Below are 19,708 nucleotides of genomic sequence, written 5' to 3' on the forward strand. Positions count from 1 at the left end.
CACTTCAACATGACTAGATTAAATATTTAAGAAATTTTATATTTTAAGAAAAGGATCAAATGTAGAGATATGGTGATCAAAGGAAAGAGAGTTAGCTCAGCTTCCCACAGCAGCTTGGTTAATAAGAGATGAAATTTACGTTAATAGGATGGAGCACCGACCCCCCCCCCCCCACACACACACCATACCTTACACACAGCAGCCTGCATAATTGCATCAAATCCACCTTCGGGTGTGTCAATATTAGCAGAAATCTTCTGTTTTCTCACAATTTCGTTGAATCTCTCGGCATCGTCAGTCAGTGGTAAAATGTGCTTGAACCCGAATGTAGGTAAGCAGAAATAGGGAATACTGCTACAAAAGGAATATGAAAATCATTCTCAAATGTGATCCAGTGCAGTTAGTAGACCTGCTATTCTGGGCGCGGCTCCTTAGAGGACGATTGCTTTTCTAAAGGGCCTCCTCACTCTGGGACTTGGCAGGAAATCTTAAGTTAAGGTCTTCCCCATGTTGACTATCGGCTAATATGTATTCGAAGCCTAATGTACATTGTACACAGGTTCCAACAGGGGCTGCAGGGAATCCTGTCACCAGACCCTTATTGCAGGGTGCATAACCATTTCTTTCTAGTGCATACAAACGAAAATCTACTGATAAGTTTACCTGATGATAACTACTTTGTGTTGCTTTGTAATCAGATATCTTGACTTGTTATCAAGCATGAGTCTCCTTTCTCCTCTAGTCTCAACCCTGTCTGCCATGGGCCCAGCATCCACAGCCAAGCTATTGGGTTTTGTCTTGGGGTTTCTATTGCTGCGATAAAACACAATGATCAAGCAACCTGGGAAGGAAAGGGTTTAGTTCATCTTACAGCTTGTAACCTATCACCCAGGGAAGTCAAGGCAGGAGCCTGAGGCAGGAACTGATGCAGAGGCAGTAGAGGAGGGCCACTTACTAACTTGATTGTAGTGATTTGTTCAGCCTACTTTCTTAAAGCACCCAGGACCACCAGGCCAGGGGTATCACCCCATCCATTGAGCTGGGCCCTCCCACATCAATCATCAAGCAAAAAAATGAACCACAGGGCTTGCCCACAGGTCCATCTGGTGGCGGCTTCTTCTCACTTGGAGATTTCCTCTTCTAAAATGATTCTAGCTGTGTCAAGTTGACATACCCTAGGAAACAATGCTTCCACAGTGATACAATATATCACACAGACCAGCCAGGAACTAAACCTGTGGTTGAAATGCCATGGTAGTGTGAAACTACATCAGAACAAATGGGAAGAGCTGATTGAGGATTCTGTCATATTCATGTTTGGAAGCCAGTTACTAGCTATCCATGAAACTCAGGGAAAGCTACTCAATGCTTTTTAGCTTTGGGCTTTATCTTGAAAACAATGGAGCCAATAATATAGACCCAAGTTAAGTCTTTGGACCATGAGCACTACAGGATCACTGGTAGTAGAAATGAAACCTCTACATACTACTTCATATCTTCTGTTGAAATGCCAAGGGTAGGTTTAGCAATCTGTGTTGTATCAAGCCTTCAGCTGCATGCCAAGGTTTGCCAACCATTGCTGTAGAAGGAAAAGAGATAGCATGGAGGAGCCCCACTAAGAGTGTGGTATACCGCCTTAGGCCGCAGGGTGACCACTGCAGATCACACACAATTCCCTGGCCTCTGCTTTGCAGATCTAACAGTTGGTCTGTCAGCACACCAAGAGCAGGTGCATCTACCAGAGTCAGACTTCTGTTAGCCACATCTACTACCTGAGGTAGATCTGGATCCTCATTATTTTTAGATTCTATAATTTTTTAAATTCACTTACTTGCTAAAGTGGATCCAATTCATTGTATGAGTGAGTGAGTGAGTGAGTGTGTGTGTGTGTGTGTGTGTGTGTGTTACTTTGTTAGAGATAGGGTCTTATTAAGTAACCCAGGCTGGGTTGAACTCCCCGAGTGAGTCCATGCATGTTTTGAGCATGTGATCCTCTGGCTTCTGCCTCTTATGTAGCTGAATAGCCCAGCGTTTGCATCATTTTTTTTTTTTTTTTTTTTTTTTTTTATTGATAGACGTGAAAAGAGAGAGAAAAGAAGTCAATTTCCTTATGCAAATTCCCAGATGAGGTCATCCCAGGCAAGGCTCTGCTTCCCTTCAGCACTCACAGCGTAAACACATAAGTGGCCTTTTAGTAGTCTACTTAGTGCCATCTGGCTTTAGTTTTCATTTCTTTCTTGTTTTTATTGATGATTTCATTATTTGAAATGCTCCCCATGTCTAACACTGGAATGTTGTCTAGCGTTCTTAAGTGCAACAAGGCTGGGGTGTGATTGGTGTAGAAATAAACTTCCTTCAGACATTACAGTTCATCAGTAATACATCAACAATATTGACTAAATCAGATAGATGCCCTTAAACTGAGATACACATAAAATAAAGGGGACTATTGGTCAATTAACCGAAACAAAGACTCACAGGAACCTAATTCCTTTTGGGACAATTGTAAGATGAATCTTAAAAGGTCTTATTAATTAAAAACTAAAAGCTAGATCTTGGGGTGAAAACTGAGAGATCAGAGAAGCAGAAATAAGCCAGCTGTTCTTACTCCTAGGAAATCCTCAACCAAAGAGACAGCTACTTCCTATATACTCACACCTATATTCTTTCTGTGCCCTGCCATCTCACTTCCTCTCTCTGCCCAGCTACATCACTTCCTCTTTCCGCCCAGCTCTATCACTTCCTGTCTGTCTGTACAGACCTTCAGACCTCTATGGTTAACTAGTGTTGGGATTAAAGGCGTATGCCACCACACCTGGCTCGGTTCCCAGCATGGCCTTGAACTCATAGATATCCAGATGAATCTCTGCCTTCCAGTGCTAGGATTAAAGGTGTGTGCTACCATTGCCTGACTTCTATGTTTAATATAGTGGCTGGCTCTTCCATCTGATCTCCAGATAAGCTTTATTGGGGTACACAAATAAAACATCACCACAAACAATGTTTAATATATTGTAGGTCAATCAATATCATGAGTGATGATAACTGACAGGACTACAGAACTGAATGATTGGGGACTTCATGGGGACAAGAATGTTGATGTCCATTGAGATGATCATCTTTTCATTAGCAGATGTGCATAGAAAGCAGGTCAGACTCTGTGTTCCCAAGCATAAGAACAGGGCAGTTTAGGAACCCTAGCACTATAGCCCAAATATCTTGAGACAGTGATCCCAAGAAAAGATGCTACTGGCCCCAGAAGGCCCCTCCTGACCTTGGTTCCACTTCCTAGGCCAAAGAGAAGTTTTAGAATCTGTCAGCCAATGGGATAGGAGGAATAGCAAGAGCACAGAATGGATGTGGTGTACACTTGCCTCTGTGTCCTTGTGTTCTGATGAGTTTATCTAATTATTCTTTATCAATAAAAAACCAGGAGTTGGATACTGGGGTAAGAACCTGAATGATCAGAGAAGTGGCGGAGAAGCCACCAGTGACCACCTATCTCTTCCGTTCCTCCATCCAAAAAGGCTGAGATCCTCTCTCAGCCCTGCCTTACTACTTCCTGTCTCTTATCTGTCCTCAGTCCTCCAAAACCTCTATGGTTAATTTTGATTGCTAGTGGCTAGCTCCACCCTCTGATTCAAAGCAAACTTTACTGTCAGAATGTGATCAAAATATTACACAATAGTGTCCTGTGCTCTCCTAACATACAAGGTTTGTCTATTATTTCAGCTGTGTGGAGACACCTGGTCTAATTGGCCCAGGAGCAAATGTGAATTTCCAGGCCACTTTGTCTATGTCCTTTCTGATTCATGATGTTTGTTTCTAACTCTCAGAATTCAGTTTATAATTCTCTTCTCTTAGTATTGTGCATCAGGCCTCTTTGAAGTTGAAGTGATGACCATGTGTGATATCTACCTGGCAGGGTTGTCATGAGGCTTGGAAGAGATTAAAAATGCTAAGCAATGCAGCACGATGGCCTGTGCAGAGGCTGTGCCAGTTCTGACAGAGATCTCTTCACACACCCAAGGACAGATAATGCATTTGATTACAGATATAATTAGAACCAATCTCTCTATTATAAAAAATAACAAAAGCATGTTCACTGAAGAAAATTTGTGTCTATACAAACATATAAGGAAGGGAATAAATATGAATTTCAATGGCCGTGAGCTGTCTCATAGTTGGCTTGATCATCATTTATTGCTGAAATTCATTTAAAAAGTCTGGTGGCATCTTATGCATTTCTTAATTGCGTGAGAATGTCTTATATTAGTAAGAACAGTCTATGGTATTTGAACTATGACATCACAATTCTCAGACTGTGCTTCTGCCACTAAAGTGACATGTGACTACCTCTCTGGTTTCTCTTACTTGGTACAATTACTTTGTGACTCATCAACATTATTGTATGAATTAATGGCTTGCTTCTTTAAATTCTGAAGTAGTGTTCTATTATATGGAAATACCAGTTTGTTTGGCCTTTTGGTTCATGGTTGTTTCCAAAGTGTGTCTATTAAAAATAAAGTTTGGGTACACTATGAAATGCTGCCTACTAGATACGATATGGCCATGGAAATCATGAACACACATATGGCTGCCTGCACCAGACCTGCCCCAAATAATAAGACACGAAAGCGGAAGACAGATAGTTGAGAAGAAGAGGCCACAGGACTGGGAGAGGGGTTAAAGAGGGGCCTAGGGGTGGACATGATCACAATGCATCATGTACATGTACAAAATTATCAAAATAAAAAATTAACAACTAAAACAGCAATGACCTTTCAGTGACTAAATAATAGAGCAATCATTTATGTTCCCATCTGCAAGTTATGCCATTCCTTTCCTTAGAAAACATTCTTTGATGGGGGTTTGCTGGTTTGCCTTTTGACCCATATTTACAAACTCCTTCCCATATGGTACTGTCTGCTGGCATTTTTGATGTTGGTGCTTGAGGCCAGACTGTTTACAACAGAAATGAGGAAAAACAAGACAATTGACGTCTAAAAATGTCATCTGAATGTTATTTTTCATTTCCTTTAATGACTAGGACTCAGCACTTATCTATCTTTATTGACATTTTATTTTTAACCCTTTTCCAATTGGTAGGCTTATATCCTTTGTATATTCTTCTATTGGGCTATTTTTTTAAAGAATATTTTTTTAACTTTATTTTATGTGCATTGGTGTGAAGGTGTCCAATCTCCTGGTCCTGGAATTACAGACAGTTGTGAGCTGCCATGTGGGTGCTGGGAATTGAACCTAGGTCCTCTGGATGAGCAGCCAGTGCTCTTAACCACTGGACCATCTCTCCAGCTCCAAGGGCTATTTTTATTTTAATTTTGCATGCCCTCTGAACAATACTAATCTCTTATCTTTCTTTTGTCTTTTAATTTTATATTTTAGATGTATACCTTAAAACTTTTACACATTTTTTTTTACTCTTAAATATAAAAAGTATTTCAAAGTGTGATGTAAGGAAGAAGTCAAATATTTCAAATGGTTCCAATATTCACCAGGTGTCCTCATGGCTCCCACAGTATCTGGAGGAGCTGTTTGGCAGTCGACAATGCATTCAGTTTAGAACAGACATATCAAGCAGTTGTCTATCCTTAGGCAGGTCACGTAGCACTGCTGGACGTCAGAGTCCTCACCTAGTTCACAAAGTTGTTGTGAAGATGATATGGCACAGGAAGTGGAGAGCCATGCTTGGCTTAGCATTTTCCCTGAGACCTAACTGTTCTTAGAAAGTGTGAGTCCTTTATTTGGGGCTCTTGGTTTGCAACACACTGGAGCATCTTCTAGAACAAAAAAACTGGCAACTGACTTGAATATGAGAAATTTGCATCTTTGCTGCTTAGAATATCTCCTCTTAGAGGAGACTCTGATAAAGAGATAATTGTGTGTGTTCATATGTGTAGTGTGTGTGTGTGTGTGTGTGTGTGTGTGTGTGTGTGTGTGTGTGTGTTTTGTGCATATGTGGAGACCAGAGGTCGACTTTGGGTGTCTTTGTCAATCACTCTCCACCTTATTTATTTTATTTTATTTTTTGTATGTGACAGGATCTCTCTTTTAACCTGGAACTCACCAGTTTGGCTAGACTGGCTGACCAGTGACCTCTAGAGATCTCCCCACCTCCAGCTCCCCGACACTGGGATTACAGGTGCACACTGCAGCTCTGGCTTCTTGTGTGGGTCCTGGGATCTGAACTCAGGTCCTCAGGCCAGTGCAGCAAGCACCTTAGTGACCGAGCCATTTCCCTAGCAGTGAACTCAATGGTTTTGGGAAATGGGTGAAATTTGAATATTATTCATTCAGATGGTTAAATGACAGGGGACATGGAGGGAAAGCCAAGCAGACCATTAGAGGTGGGTCACGGCTGGGAAACTGGAATAGAGAGCCTTGCGTCATCAGGTCTGCCTCTAATGAGTGGCACCTTTGGACGCTACCTCCTCAGCAACAGAACTAAAGGGAAGAGGCTCTTCTCACCAAGGAACAATTCCAGTACCCTAGACAACAATGGATTTGTATTTCAGTTGCAGGATAATTATGAAGCACAATCTAAAGAAGTACTACTTACATTTTGTTAACTTTTAAAATAAGTAAGTACTGATAAAATAAGACCATACTTACATATACCAAACTTTACCTTTCTCTGTCAGGAACTGGAAATGACTTCTATTCCCTTCTTTTTATCTATTTTTTTTTTTTTTTTTTTTTTTTGCACATAGCTTTCTTATCTTTGCAGAAAGAAGCTATATGCTGTGTACTCGTAGTACAGAAAATCCCTTTAAGCATTTTATAGCTGACATTTGCTTTTTTTTTTTTTTTTTGGTTTTTCGAGACAGGGTTTCTCTGTGTAGCTTTGCGCCTCTCCTGGAACTCACTTGGTAGCCCAGGCTGGCCTCGAACTCACAGAGATCCGCCTGGCTCTGCCTCCCAAGTGCTGGGATTAAAGGCGTGCGCCACCACCGCCCAGCAACATTTGCTTTTTACTGTGGGATGTTTCACTGTCATTTGGAGAGCAATAGGAGGGCTGGGGTCTCTGACATGTTGAGGCAGTTGTCCTAAGTCTACTCAGTGTCCTGATGGGTGTTTCTCAACTTAATAAAAGAGGGAATGCTAGTTACACTTGATTGTCCTTGAGGAACCACTACAAACCATTAATTGCATTAGCTGTGCATCTCCGAATATATAGTTTTTTTCAACACATGGAAAGTTTGCATAGAGCATTTCCCCTGCCCATGAAATACAGAGAGGAAACATTTGCATGAAGGAGCTGACTTGGCCCTTTTTACAGGAGCATCATTTTCCCCTGAAGGAATGATTGACAGCTAAACTTGAATTAATCCAAGTTGAATATTTGGCAGACATGTTCTTAAAAATGAACAAAGCAAGACTGTCATTTCCAAGAACACAGATGCTGTCATTTGCCACCAGTAGCAACAGTCAAGGTAACTAGAATATTTGAATTGAAGGAAGTTCTCATTTGCTACTTCAGAGATTGACAAACTCCCAACCATTTCCAGTGCTTCAAGACACATGTGATGAGGTTGGTGGTGATATTAACAAGCATGACTTTTGATATCACGGATTCTGCAGGATCTGTGTAACTCAGTGAGCTCCTATCTTCCAAAGCACCAACATATCACACTGCAGTCATGAGTGGTAAGAGTCACTCATGTGCAGACAGATCAATGGACTGCAATGTAACAGAACAGGAATTGATACTGTTTCAGATTCTACACTGGAACAGTCATCTGTCCCTTACTCTAAAGTAAGGGTAGACAAGTGGACCCAGTCATTGAACATAACTATCAGATGGGATTCTCCTTTGACAAATACATTTCTGTGTGGGGTTTGACTTTCTTCAAGGAATTCTATCAAAAACATTGCAATAGGTTAAATGTAAAAGTGGGTGTGGTAATCCAGTTGCCTTCAGTTAAACCACTGCTTTAGAAATTTGCCAAAAAAATGTAGACTCTTTTCACTCTCTTTGATAATGAAAGACTGGCTGATTACTTTTGTTTTGTTTTGAAAGTGTAGTTATTGTTCATTAAAACATGTTATAATGATATGTAGTATTTCTTATTGTAAATATTAAACCAACAAATCAATGCTTATTTGTTCTATTATATTCTGATAAGGTAATATTACTATATATAAAACCTACATAAACTGAAGCTCTCTTGGAGGTATATCATCATCATCATCGTCAGAGTCTCTCTTTGTAGGTCAGATTGGCTTCAGATCCTCTTGGCTCAGTCAACTGAGGACGGGAATTAGCAGTGTAAAATACTGTGCATGGGTGAGGCATTATTTTTTTTATTATTGTGTGTGTGTGTGTGTGTGTGTGTGTGTGTGTGTGTGTGTGTGTGTAATGTATGTACATGAGTAAGGTCAGAGAACAATTTTCAGGAGTCTATTCTCTCCTACCATGGGATACAGGGATTGAGCTCAGTCATCAGGCTCCCATGGCAAGTGCTTTTGGCTGTTGAACTATCTTGATGGCTCAAGACGTATTCATTTTTAAGTGTGTAAAGGAGTCCTGAGATTTGAAAGTTTGGAGAGCACTCGATGGAAATAACTAGAGATGAGGTGATGAGTTAATGAGGGAAAGGGAACGGATGGTTATTTTGAATGTCTGTTGTTCTGAGCTCATTCAGTCTCGGATTACTCCAGAGTCAATGTCTTCCCTGTAAAGGGCAAAGGGACTAAATACAAAGGCCACTGCATGTTGCAAAATCCTTCCAGGCTCTCTCCTCTTATCTTTCATTGTCTTCTTACTAATGACATTTTATTCTATACTTACAAGATTTGGTTTGATTAAGAAACATGAGTTTTCATCCTGTTGTGTATATGTGTGGGATGCTAGCTGGACAGAGGAACTTAGAGAGCTAGAGATACAATGGAAAGAAAAACAGTGTTGCAATTTTTTTTAAAGTACTTTGAATTTACAACTTGAATGATGAATTTGGCCAGGAAAAAAATAAAGAAGCAGCTTTAGCCTAAAAGATACATTAGATTCTTTCAGGAGACCAAATGCACAATTTTCTTTCAGGTCCCTACTTGATACACACTGCGCAGGGGTCTGGTCTCCTCTGATTGTGTGCTATGGTTACTATGGTTACTATTGGTATTTATTGAGAACTTAAGTCAAGCCAAATGCTTCCATTCCTGATCTGACCTAATTCTTACAACCACTCTGTGTGATTAGAACTATGACTCAATTTACTGAAAAAGACACAGGATTTAAGAGGAGAAATGACCCAGCTAAGGCCATGTTAGGAGTGACTCTATGAGCCAAGATTTCATCCAGAGCTGACTCTGGAGCTCGTGTTATCATCCAATGTGCCTGTCCACTAAAAAACTTCAGTTCCTCATGGAACGGGTCCAGATCTCCCGCCCCCAGATATTTCCACACTCAGCATACTGCTTCAGGCTCTGTAATTTTTTTTAAACAAACGAATGAATGAAATACTGCTTGAATGTAAGCCAAGTATGGTTGCTCACTCCAATTATCTCAGTACTTGGGCTAAGGTAGGATAGTTGCTTTGATTTCAAGGCTAGTCATGCTCCATGGCAAGTTCAAGGCCAGCCTTGGCTATAGCATGAGACCTTGTCTCAAACAAAGCCAAACAAAACAAAAATGATGTTGAAATTAAATGCATACATAGAACTAAATACAAAGCCAAACTACTGTGATTTTTCCAGAAGCTTCTTTAAGGACTAGGTTTCATTGCTGTTTCAAGGTGTTGCCTCCCAGTTTAGCTGAGTCATCTAACCTTGTTCATTTTAATTGTTTCCCTGATAACATTCTAGACTCATTGTTTCCCTATTATATGTCAAGTTGCTACGTCTTATCTGACAGGAAGAAGGAAGCAGAAGTACTAGGTACTGATGGGAATTGCCCTCCATTAGACTCTACTGAGGCTTGTTGCAGAAGGATATGTGATATGCCAAATAATTACATACAGACTTCAGGCAGGTACAGAGCTCTTCAATTTACCAAAGAAAAGGCCAGAAGCAGAAGGAATGCTGTTATATTAGATGAGATGTTTTCAGTAACCAATGCATTTACCTTTATAGATGGGTCGAGTAATTGATAACAGTGGCCACGCTTTACTATTTATAACTTGGCATTTTAAAAGAATGCATTTGAATAAGTATCACTCTTCCTAGACATCTACATGTCTTGTGTTACAGGAATTGCTAGAAGCCATCTAGTGTTTAATCTATCCAGGAACAGAATCCTAATTTTTAGGGGAGGAGTATGTTTCTTTTTAGCTATCTTTGTTATGTAAATAGATAGAACATTTTGGGTAAAATTTCTGGCCAAACTTCTTAAATTGGGAAAATAAAATCCAGCATTCATTTGTAATTAAGAGGAGAAATGTATCAAAGCAGGAATAGGAGAAACCTTTCTTGCCTTATAAATGAAATTGAAAACATCACTTGCTGACAGTATATTCAAAGCCCATTAACACGGCCAGGTCTGTCCTCTCACCACATCAGTTAAACATTGTGCTGGTGATCCTGGCTAACACAACAAAGCAGGGAAAGATAGACAGAGGGATGGGTATGGAAGAAGACATTGTTACTCACAGATGACCTGACTGTACTTAGAAAATCAGAAGAAGTCTACGAAACCAGGTGAGATCTACAAAAGCAGGTGAGAATTAATGAGAGAAAATCCGCAAAGGTGTTAGGACAAGAATGAATATCCAAAACTACGTTGCATTTTGATAAGCTACTATTGAAGACTGAGATTTTACAAATCTCAAAAAATAGATTATATAAAGAAAGGAGGGAGTGAAAGGTTTTTTTCTTTTGTTTTTTACATTGAAAACAGTGAAGTGGTCCTCAGAGACATTTAACAAGAATCAAAGAAGCAGAGATCCGTGTCACGTGACATGACCAGCCATTTTCAAGAGGTTTAAGAGGTCCACTCTCCCCAAACTGGTCTATGGCTTCATTACAGTCTCTTTCAAAATCTCAACATATTTTTTTGGAGACATTGGTAAATTGATTCTAAAATCTAAGTGGAAATGCAAAGGATCTGGGGACATCAAAAGAAGGGCAAGGTTGGAGGACTTACTTTTCTGATTTCTCTTTTTATAAAGCTACTGTAAGTAGGACTGAGACATGTGCTGTCCCATGACCCAGAGTCAAGGCATCAATGAAAGAGAAACGAATGTCTACATTTAGACTCCTATGCAGCCACCTAAGTTTTCACAGAGACATCAAGCAAATTCAGTGTGGAAAGTCTTGCTTAACAAATAGTTCTGGAATAACCAGTTCTACGTGGAATCAAGTCGAATTACAATGTTTTCATTCTCAATATAAAAATTCATTTGGTCGTGATCACAGGTCTGAGTTTTAATCTTAAAGTTTCTATAAGAAAATATAGAAGACATTTTTTTATCACCTTAGAGTAGGCCAAAGTTTCTCAGAACAACAACAAAAAAAACCATGAACTACAAAATTAAAAATTGATATGCTGATCTTCATCAAAATTTTAAAGAGACATTGTTAATAAAATAAAATACAAGCTACAAACTGTTAAGAATATCTGAGAAACATATTGGCCAAAGAACTTGTATTCAAAGTACATAAAGGGGGGCAAGAAAGATGTCTTAACTTTTAAGAGCACTTTCTGCTCTTGCAGAGGACCTAGGTTCAGTTCCCAGCACCCACATAGTGAACGGCTCAGAACCATCTGCAACTCCAGTTCCAGGGTTCTGACTCCCGCTTCTGGACTCTAAGGGCACTGCACATGCATAGTGCACAGACATACAAAACACTGATACACAAAATTAAAAGAACCCATATAAAACAATATTAATAAGATAATCAAAAAGTTTTAAATAGTTAAAAGATTTGAAAAGATATTTCCCAAAGTATGATATTAGGACAAATAAATACCTGAAAAGATATTCAGTGTCATGCATCAGTAAACACAAATTAAAGCAACAGCAAGATAGCATTATAAACTCAGAATGCCTAAAATGAAAAGGACTGACGTTTTTAGTGAAAATTTAGTAATTCTAATCCTACTAACACCATCATCCAGTAATGATGGTGTGGATGTGGATCACATGGAAAGCTTGCAAACTGTTCTTGGAAATAAAAGGTAGCACATCTACTTTGCAAAGAGCCTGGTAGTTTCTTGAAAAGCTAAAAAAAAGTGTACAATTCAGTAAATCTATTCAATTTATGCATTTAAGAGAAATAAAAAAGTAATCCGTTATTTTAAATATTTATATACAAATGGTCATACCAACATTTTCCACAATGTCCAAATTGAGGGAAAAGCCCAATTATTTATCAATGGAAGAATGAATAAAGAAACTGCAGCAGATCCAGAAAGGGCTGTAGGCTGCATGTGAAAACAAAGAGGAGCAGACTGCTGATAAGCACAACAATGTCATAAAGACATCTAGGAACAATTTATTGAACAAAGGAAGCCAGCCCTGAGGGTATGAGCATGGGATGGCTGGCCCCTCCACTTGTCTGTCATGCAGCAGCATGGGCTAGGGAGAGGTGCCCCCTTCCCCCCTCACCCCTTGACATCCGTGGCAGGCAGGAGAGCTGGCTCCTGGGACATGAGAGTGGAAGAGCTGGCCTTGCCCCTCACCGTCTGCAGCATTCGGGAGAGCAGGCCCTGCACCTTGCCTGGCCAGCACAGTAGGGCTGACCCTGTTGGCAGAGGCATGGGTGAGCTGGCTCTAAGGACATGAGAGTGGGAGAGCTGGCCCCACCTACCTCGTCTGCCATGTGGTATCCAGGGTGAGGGAAAGATGCTCTCCTCCCCTCACACCTTGTCACTTGGGGCAAGTAGGAGACTTGGCCCTGAGGTCAAGAGAGTAAGGGCGCTGGCCCTGCCCCTCACTAGGTGCAGCACTTGGGAGAGTGGCCCCTGCACCTCACCTGGACAACACAGTAGAGCTGGCCCTGAGGGGTGAGAGCAGGAGAACCAGCCCTGTCCTTTGCTCCTTGCTACATAAGATGAACTAGCCAGGAGCCGTGCTGGAGAGCTCACCCTGGTGGAAAGGGTGGGGAAGAGCTGGTGGGCTGACCAACTCAGCTACCACCTAGGCCCAGAAACCAGGGCTATGAGTTGGCCCATCCCAACATCCACCCCATCTATGATCTCCTGGATCACATGAAGGGGCCGATCCTGCAGACCCAAAGTTGCAGGATCTCCATGACACAGGGCAACGGCAAGATATCTAAGAGGAGTCCCAGTGAGGGCCCAGTATCGATAGTGTAGCAGAAACCAGAGGCCTCAAACCAGAACCGATTACATTGCAATAAACAAAGCTGGAATGGCTACCCACTACAGTGTAGCAGAAACCAGAGGCCTCGAACCAGAACCGATTACATTGCAATAAACACTTGCAAGTAATGATATGTGGACTAAAGGGTATACTGTGTGACTCACTGTGTCACACTATCATTCCCAAGAAGAGATTTTTATTTCTTTTTGTTGTTGTTATTCTTTTCTCTTAAATTTTACTTCTTCATTTTGTGGGGGAGATTACAGGGGGCAGAGGAGGGCAGATTTGAGGGGACGGGTAGTTGGGTGGGATCAAGATGCAAGGTGTGAAAGCCACAAAGAATAAAAAAGAAGTGTAATAAATAAATAAATAAATAAATAAATAAATAAATAAATAAGCCAGATGTGAAGAGTACACCCTACACACTTTTACATCTATATGAGATCCAAGAATAGGCAAAAGCAACCTAAACAACAGAAATCAGAAAGTGGCTGCTTCTGAGGAAGCAGAGCTGACTATATAGGTCATGAAGAATCCTTCCAAGGGGAAGACAAGTCTGGATGGTGATTATTTTGGTGCATTCAGTTACCAAAGTCATCAAGCAGCACTGTTTGCAGTGTGCTTTTGGAGAGCATTCCAACTAGATCTTTATTGATTTGGCTTTTTTTTCTCCCCTTCTTACTTTCTGGGATGGAGATGTGATTAGTGCCCCAGCAGCCTTCTTGGACCATGAAGACAAGACCCAAGTACCAATACTGGCAGAGCAGACAGTAGGGAAGCCTTGGATTCCTGTGTGTGGGCCTAAGCCAGCCCTGAACGGCCCTTCTCCAGACTCCTCTGTGTGGCGGAGAGAAAAGTCATTCTTTCAAGTCAGTGTCTCTGTCACTCGCAACCGAACACAATTCCTAAGAATTAGAATCAGTAAGACTTTTCTTTCAGAGTAAACTTGTTTGGGGCTATGTTAGATTACAGTTGAGAACTATACTAACAACTTCTCCTTCTCCTCCTCTTCCTCCTCCCCCCCATCTCCTTCCTCTCTTCCTCCTCTTCTTCCTCCTCCTCCTCCCCACCTCCTTCCTCTCTTCTTCCTCTTCTTCCTCCTTCTTCAAGACAGGGTTTCTCTGTGTAGGAACTTCCTTTGCTGTCCTTGAACTCAGAGATCCACCTGCCTCTGCCTCTTAAGTGCTGGGTCTAAAGGCTTGAGCCACCACTGACTGGCTTATGAGAACTATATTAAATTTCTAAACTGAAATAACATTATTTGTTTCCTATAGATACTGCTCCCTTTGATGTATTAAAATATCAAATGCTAACATACATTTGGGGAATTGTGTGTGTGTGTGTGTGTTTATGAGAGAGAGGGAGGGAGAGTGAAATGGAGAGAGAGAGAGAGAGAGAGAGAGAGAGAGAGAGAGAGAGAGAGAGAGAGAGAGAGAATTGTGGTATAAGGCTAGTGCTTTGGACCAAACCAGATCTTTTCACAAATCCTTGTTCAGTCATGTGGCCTTGGGTGAACTGCTGACCTCTCCCACTGCCTTGCCACTTCCTCTGAACAGGACTCATGAGACCAGCTTGCCATCATTATAAAGATGGAGTGAGATCATGTATACGAAGTGTTCAGCATAGAGGCTGGCAGGGAGCAAATGGTAGCTCTTTTTCAGGGGAAGAATATTAAATAACTTGACTGGGAACATGTCATTGACCACACAGGTAAGCCATCACAAAGCAATTTGCCCCTGACTATCATCTGCATAATACATGATTTTAATGGCTGATTATATAATAGAGTTGTTGCCTCATTTCCTGTTGAGTTTAATTGCAGTGAAGGCTTCTTCTCTCAGAGATGAGAGAAAGCCACATTTCCCAAAGTGCGTCAGAGAAAGCTGCAAAAAAAATGTTACTTTGATAGAAAGACTCTGAAAAAAATGTGGGTTAGTATCAAATAGCCCTAGAAAGTGGTGATCACTGAGGACTGAAGATCTCCGAGGGACCGGTATGTGTGGCCGACAGTGAAAGACAAAGTCTCCTTGCCCACAAACAGGAAACCTAGATGGCTACCTCCTGAGCTGCTCACCAGGCAGATGATGCAGGGTCTGTGGGCTAGAACCATGACCCCACCTTGACTGGAAACTACCTAGACCGCAGGGAATTGCTGAGATCCCAACATGAGAAAGAAATGCCAGGGTGTTAACGAGCTCCTGGCACGGCAGCTCAGGCGTGCGGATTACATCTGCAGAAACCAGTGCCCAGGGATGCCAGGGAGTTCGCTTACCTGCAAGGGTTGGTGATTTCCTCGGGTGTTGTTTTCATAAAGGGAGAAACGGGCTTTTCCACAAAAGAGCCAAAGCCCAGTCTAAAGTTGCTGGTTAATTTAGACATCTCTTTGGCAAGCCGGGAGCCCAGCTCTTTGATTGTGTTGAGGTCGTCATCCATGGAGGCCGAGAGATCCATGAGGTAATACAGATCTACTGGGTAATCTTCCGTTTGGCGGACTTGCACTTGCAGAGTCTGCTCACTGCCTATAATGGCCCATGAGAAAGGCAAATCCGTAACCACAGCAGTTATTTGTAACTAACCAATCTTGAGCTAGCTCAAGTGTGACCTTATTAAGGTGTGTATGCAATTTCATGAACTGTGTGGTAGCATTTATAAATGAACATGTCTGTGCAAATATCTCAGCGGTGAGTTTTGAAGGACTGAAGGAGGTGTACGTTAGGATATTTTATATCTCCTTGGGAGAAGTAGCATCCATTTAGATGGAAGATAAGCGGCGTTATTGTGTATGTGGCTTTAGAAAACGTGAACCAAATAAAGGGGAGATTAAATCTACATTTCAGTCCTTGAAGAAATGTGCAGTGATGTGAGTGACATTTGAGTAATTTGAATGGTCACACTAGAGAAGCTGTCTTGAGTGACACATTTGGAGTGCAGTAAAGAGATGTATTCGTCATTCCTATTTCCTTCAGACTGGGGAATGGGGATCCCAATAACCAGTAATGTGTTGTCTGCTAGAGGTATTAGTGGACAGAAGTCTCAGACATTAACGGTGGAAATCCATCATTCCATACCTGGTCTCAACTTAAGCACCAAGCTTTGAGGAGCAATCTGAACAATGTCAGAGCTATTTGTCTGTCGGCCTATGCTGAGAGGCTTATTTTGAAGTATTTCCACTTGGGAGACAGGGTTTTCGATGAAGGGTAATTGACATCCTTTGGCCAAAAGACGCGCTGGGGTGTCACACCTGTCACCAACTCCAGACCGGTGAGTAAAATTCTAAAAGGGGGAAAAAATCATAAAGAGGAAATGAAGACAAATCTACATTTCTTTGTAACATGCCAAGCATTAAGTTTTTAATGTGTTTTGTGAGATGAGTATATGCTAAGTACATTATACTCCCATGTGACTATTGTGATTGACAGGTGGAGTTATGTGAGAGCTGAATAACGGGAGAATTTGGCCAATAAAATTTTTGAATAAAACTGGAGCCTCTTTTTAATTGTACTCAGTCAAATTCATTTAACAGTTTTTTTTTTCCCAAAGCCTATGTCTTCAAGTTTCTCCAGTGATCTGGATGGATCTTTAAAATGGCTGAATTCCCAAAGTTGACATGTTCCTGTGAATTTATTTGTTCAGGATGAATGGTTGTTTCTTGGACTCCTAGGACTGTCATGCTTTGTATGTCTGTCACCAAACCCAGAGAGATGTTTCCTGTGGCTTCCTAAAGGACAGGGCACCTGACATCTCCCTGTAAGGCACTCAGCTGGTTTTATTGGCTGATGTGTTCCCTCCAATTACAGCGTCCCTTCACTGGCATTGACCTCTCAAGGACTTTAAAATCAGTGTCTTAAAGGATCCTGGTTCAAGGTATCTTAGAGCTTTAGCCCAGTTTTGGAGGTTGGAAAAGAAGATGGTTTAAACTCTTCATTCTGTATGGGATTCCAGAAAGTCCCAGCTCTTCAGGCCCATCCAGAGAGAAGGCTAGGGGTGTAGGGCCTAGCAGAGATGGGGCTGCTCTGATTTTGCAGTCCCCAGAGCAGAGAGATGGAGCCGAGACAAGATTACAGCAGGTGTTCCTGATAGGCAACGCTGTTCCTGAGCTGAACTGAGCTGACCATAGGCAAAAATGAACTGAGGCTCCTGGACTCGTGTGTGTGTGTGTGTGTGTCTGTGTGTGTGTGTGTGTGTGTGTGTGTGTGTGTCTGTGTGTGTGTGTGTGTGTGTGTCTGTGTGTGTGTGTGTGTGTGTGTGTGTGTGAGAGAGAGAGAGAGAGAGAGAGAGAGAGAGAGAGAGAGAGAGAGATGAGCTCATGGAGGCCAGTTTGATGTCTACTAAGAACCAAACTAATGCTCCTATCTTTTCCTTGTCCCTTAGGATTCCAAACCATGCCTTCCGTTTTCGTCAACTAGGAGTTATATTCTTCTAAATCACAGTTTTGAAAATACAGTTTGCTACCTGCCAATCAGACCTAACAGATTTATGGCTCTAGCCTGGGTATGGCAAACTCTGCCACTTCCCACGTTGTAACCAGGGCAGACAGTGGCTGACTGAGGGCTCAGAATCCTTCCTAATACCATGTGATGGCTATCAGCTGCATTCAGCCTTTGCCAGAAGAACAGAGGTGGTGTAAACTGCAGAAGCAGTTTGTGTCTACCCTAGGCTTTGTTCATTCTTTGCTCTAATGGCCACAGCTGTCTGCCACAGCTGATGAACTAATGGCTGCTTCTATTATTGGAGAGGCCTCTAAAATGATCTGGCCTTAAAAACCTGATGATCACTTGGCCAGCTACAAGGAAAACTCTCAGTAGCACCTTAGGAAGCACTTATTAATGCAAAGCTGAATTTAAATATAAATTCTAGTGGGCTGGCGAGATAGCTCAATGGCTAAGAATACTTAATGCTCTTCCAGAGGACCCAATTGCAATTCTCAGCGCCTATATCAGGAAATCACACTGCCTATAACTGTAGCTCTAGGTGATTTAATTCCCTCTTCTGGCCTTCATGAGCACATGGAAGGACACACACACACACACACACACACACACACACACACACACACAGTAAATGTAAATTCTAGATTGAAGTTTTTGTCTCCACCATGAAACTAATACTGTCTTCTAGACAATGTCCAAGGAACATATGGGTTTGTTTCTTGTGGAATATTCTCGACCCTACATTTTCTACTAGACCTCAAAAGAGCACAATTGCCTTGAATTCTGTGTGTGGCCTAAGCAGTTGAGGCAGTGGAGGGGAGTGAGCTGGTTTATGCTTTCCTGCCCATGAGGCAACTCTCCACAGACACACAATGAGTGTGGAATTTGGGTCCTAACAGTTACAGCCGGGTTCTGAGCCAGGCATCTTGATTCCTTCCCCTTTGAACATGCTACTTGGCTCTTGTTGGCATTTGTAAGCCTTGATTGGCATTTAGATTCTTTCCAGTGGGTGGGACTTAAAATCCAGAAAGCCAAGGGCCTCTTTTTCTCAGTGTGAATTCTCCACACATTGCTCTCTGCATCCCAGCACAGGGTATGACTTGGGGTGTCTTGTCAGATAGCCCCCATGGTCTCCACACTACTTCACAGTTTCACTCTGACCAGATAAGGACTGTTTCTTCAGAGCTTTTCAATCGTTGAGTGAGAGTCACTCAGTTTGTGAACATTCAATTTGTAAAAGAATTGCCTGATGCATGAATCACAGTTTTCCCTACTTGAAGTACCTAGCAGAGACTCACAACGGATCTCAATTCCCAGATAGAACAGAACCACACTGTATCAACATTAAATGTCTGCTTCACTTTGAACAAAATCATCTCCATGGCCACCAGTCATCCAGACAGAATGTTAAACCTGCAACCAGCTAGAAAACCTTTAAAGGAAGAGAAGTAACCAGATGGCTGGCACCTTTTTAGTCTCAGCACTAGGGAGGCAGAAGTAGACATACTTCTGTGGGATCCAGGCTAGCCTGCTCTGCATAGTGAGTTCCAGGCCAGCCAGTGCCATGTAGTGAGACCCTATCTCGAAAATAAAAATGAAAAACTTCATTAATTAACTAACTAATTAATTAAGAGAAGTCACTAGGTTTAATAAAGGATGTTTAGTTAACTGACACTCAGGTTCCTTTCTTGATCTGGTTTAATCGTGCAACCCCACAGAGAGAAATGCTTTCGCTTAGGACATTAACTGGTGTGTAAACAGTGTTCGAAGCAGGGGGATGGCCAGTGATTTACCTCCTGGGAGCACCAGGCACAGTGAGGTCCCGTGAGCAAGCAGTCTGAGCAGGTTTCTGCACCGCCCCAGGCACAACCACCTAAGGGCAAAGCCAGCAAGACGCGGCGTTAAAGCACTCTTATTCATTCTGCTAATGGGACTAAGGCTTCTTACTGCATCAAAGCTATACGAACATTTACTTTAGAAGATTAATCCTCTGAAGGT

The 19,708-nt window shown here is 41.8% G+C and overlaps 1 protein-coding gene across 8 annotated transcripts in view; it reads right to left on the reverse strand.

The window, feature by feature from the left end:
- Positions 1-19,708, reverse strand: part of Itgb6 (integrin subunit beta 6) — a 128,293-nt gene that overhangs the window by 59,606 nt on the left and 48,979 nt on the right. For 4 of the 8 annotated variants that reach the window (XM_028868196.2, XM_028868278.2, XM_028868505.2 and 1 more), the window contains 4 exons: positions 19,504-19,583; positions 16,349-16,553; positions 15,553-15,799; positions 189-354 (listed from right to left, as the gene is read on the reverse strand). In XM_028868196.2, the coding sequence (XP_028724029.1) occupies positions 189-354; positions 15,553-15,799; positions 16,349-16,553; positions 19,504-19,583 (698 nt within the window). The remainder of the gene's footprint in view (positions 1-188; positions 355-15,552; positions 15,800-16,348; positions 16,554-19,503; positions 19,584-19,708) is intronic. The other 4 variants (XM_037204820.1, XM_037204821.1, XM_037204822.1 and 1 more) reach the window with 1 other exon arrangement.

Source organism: Peromyscus leucopus, chromosome 4, assembly GCF_004664715.2.
Source record: "Peromyscus leucopus breed LL Stock chromosome 4, UCI_PerLeu_2.1, whole genome shotgun sequence".
In the NCBI taxonomy this organism is placed as follows: domain Eukaryota; kingdom Metazoa; phylum Chordata; class Mammalia; order Rodentia; family Cricetidae; genus Peromyscus; species Peromyscus leucopus.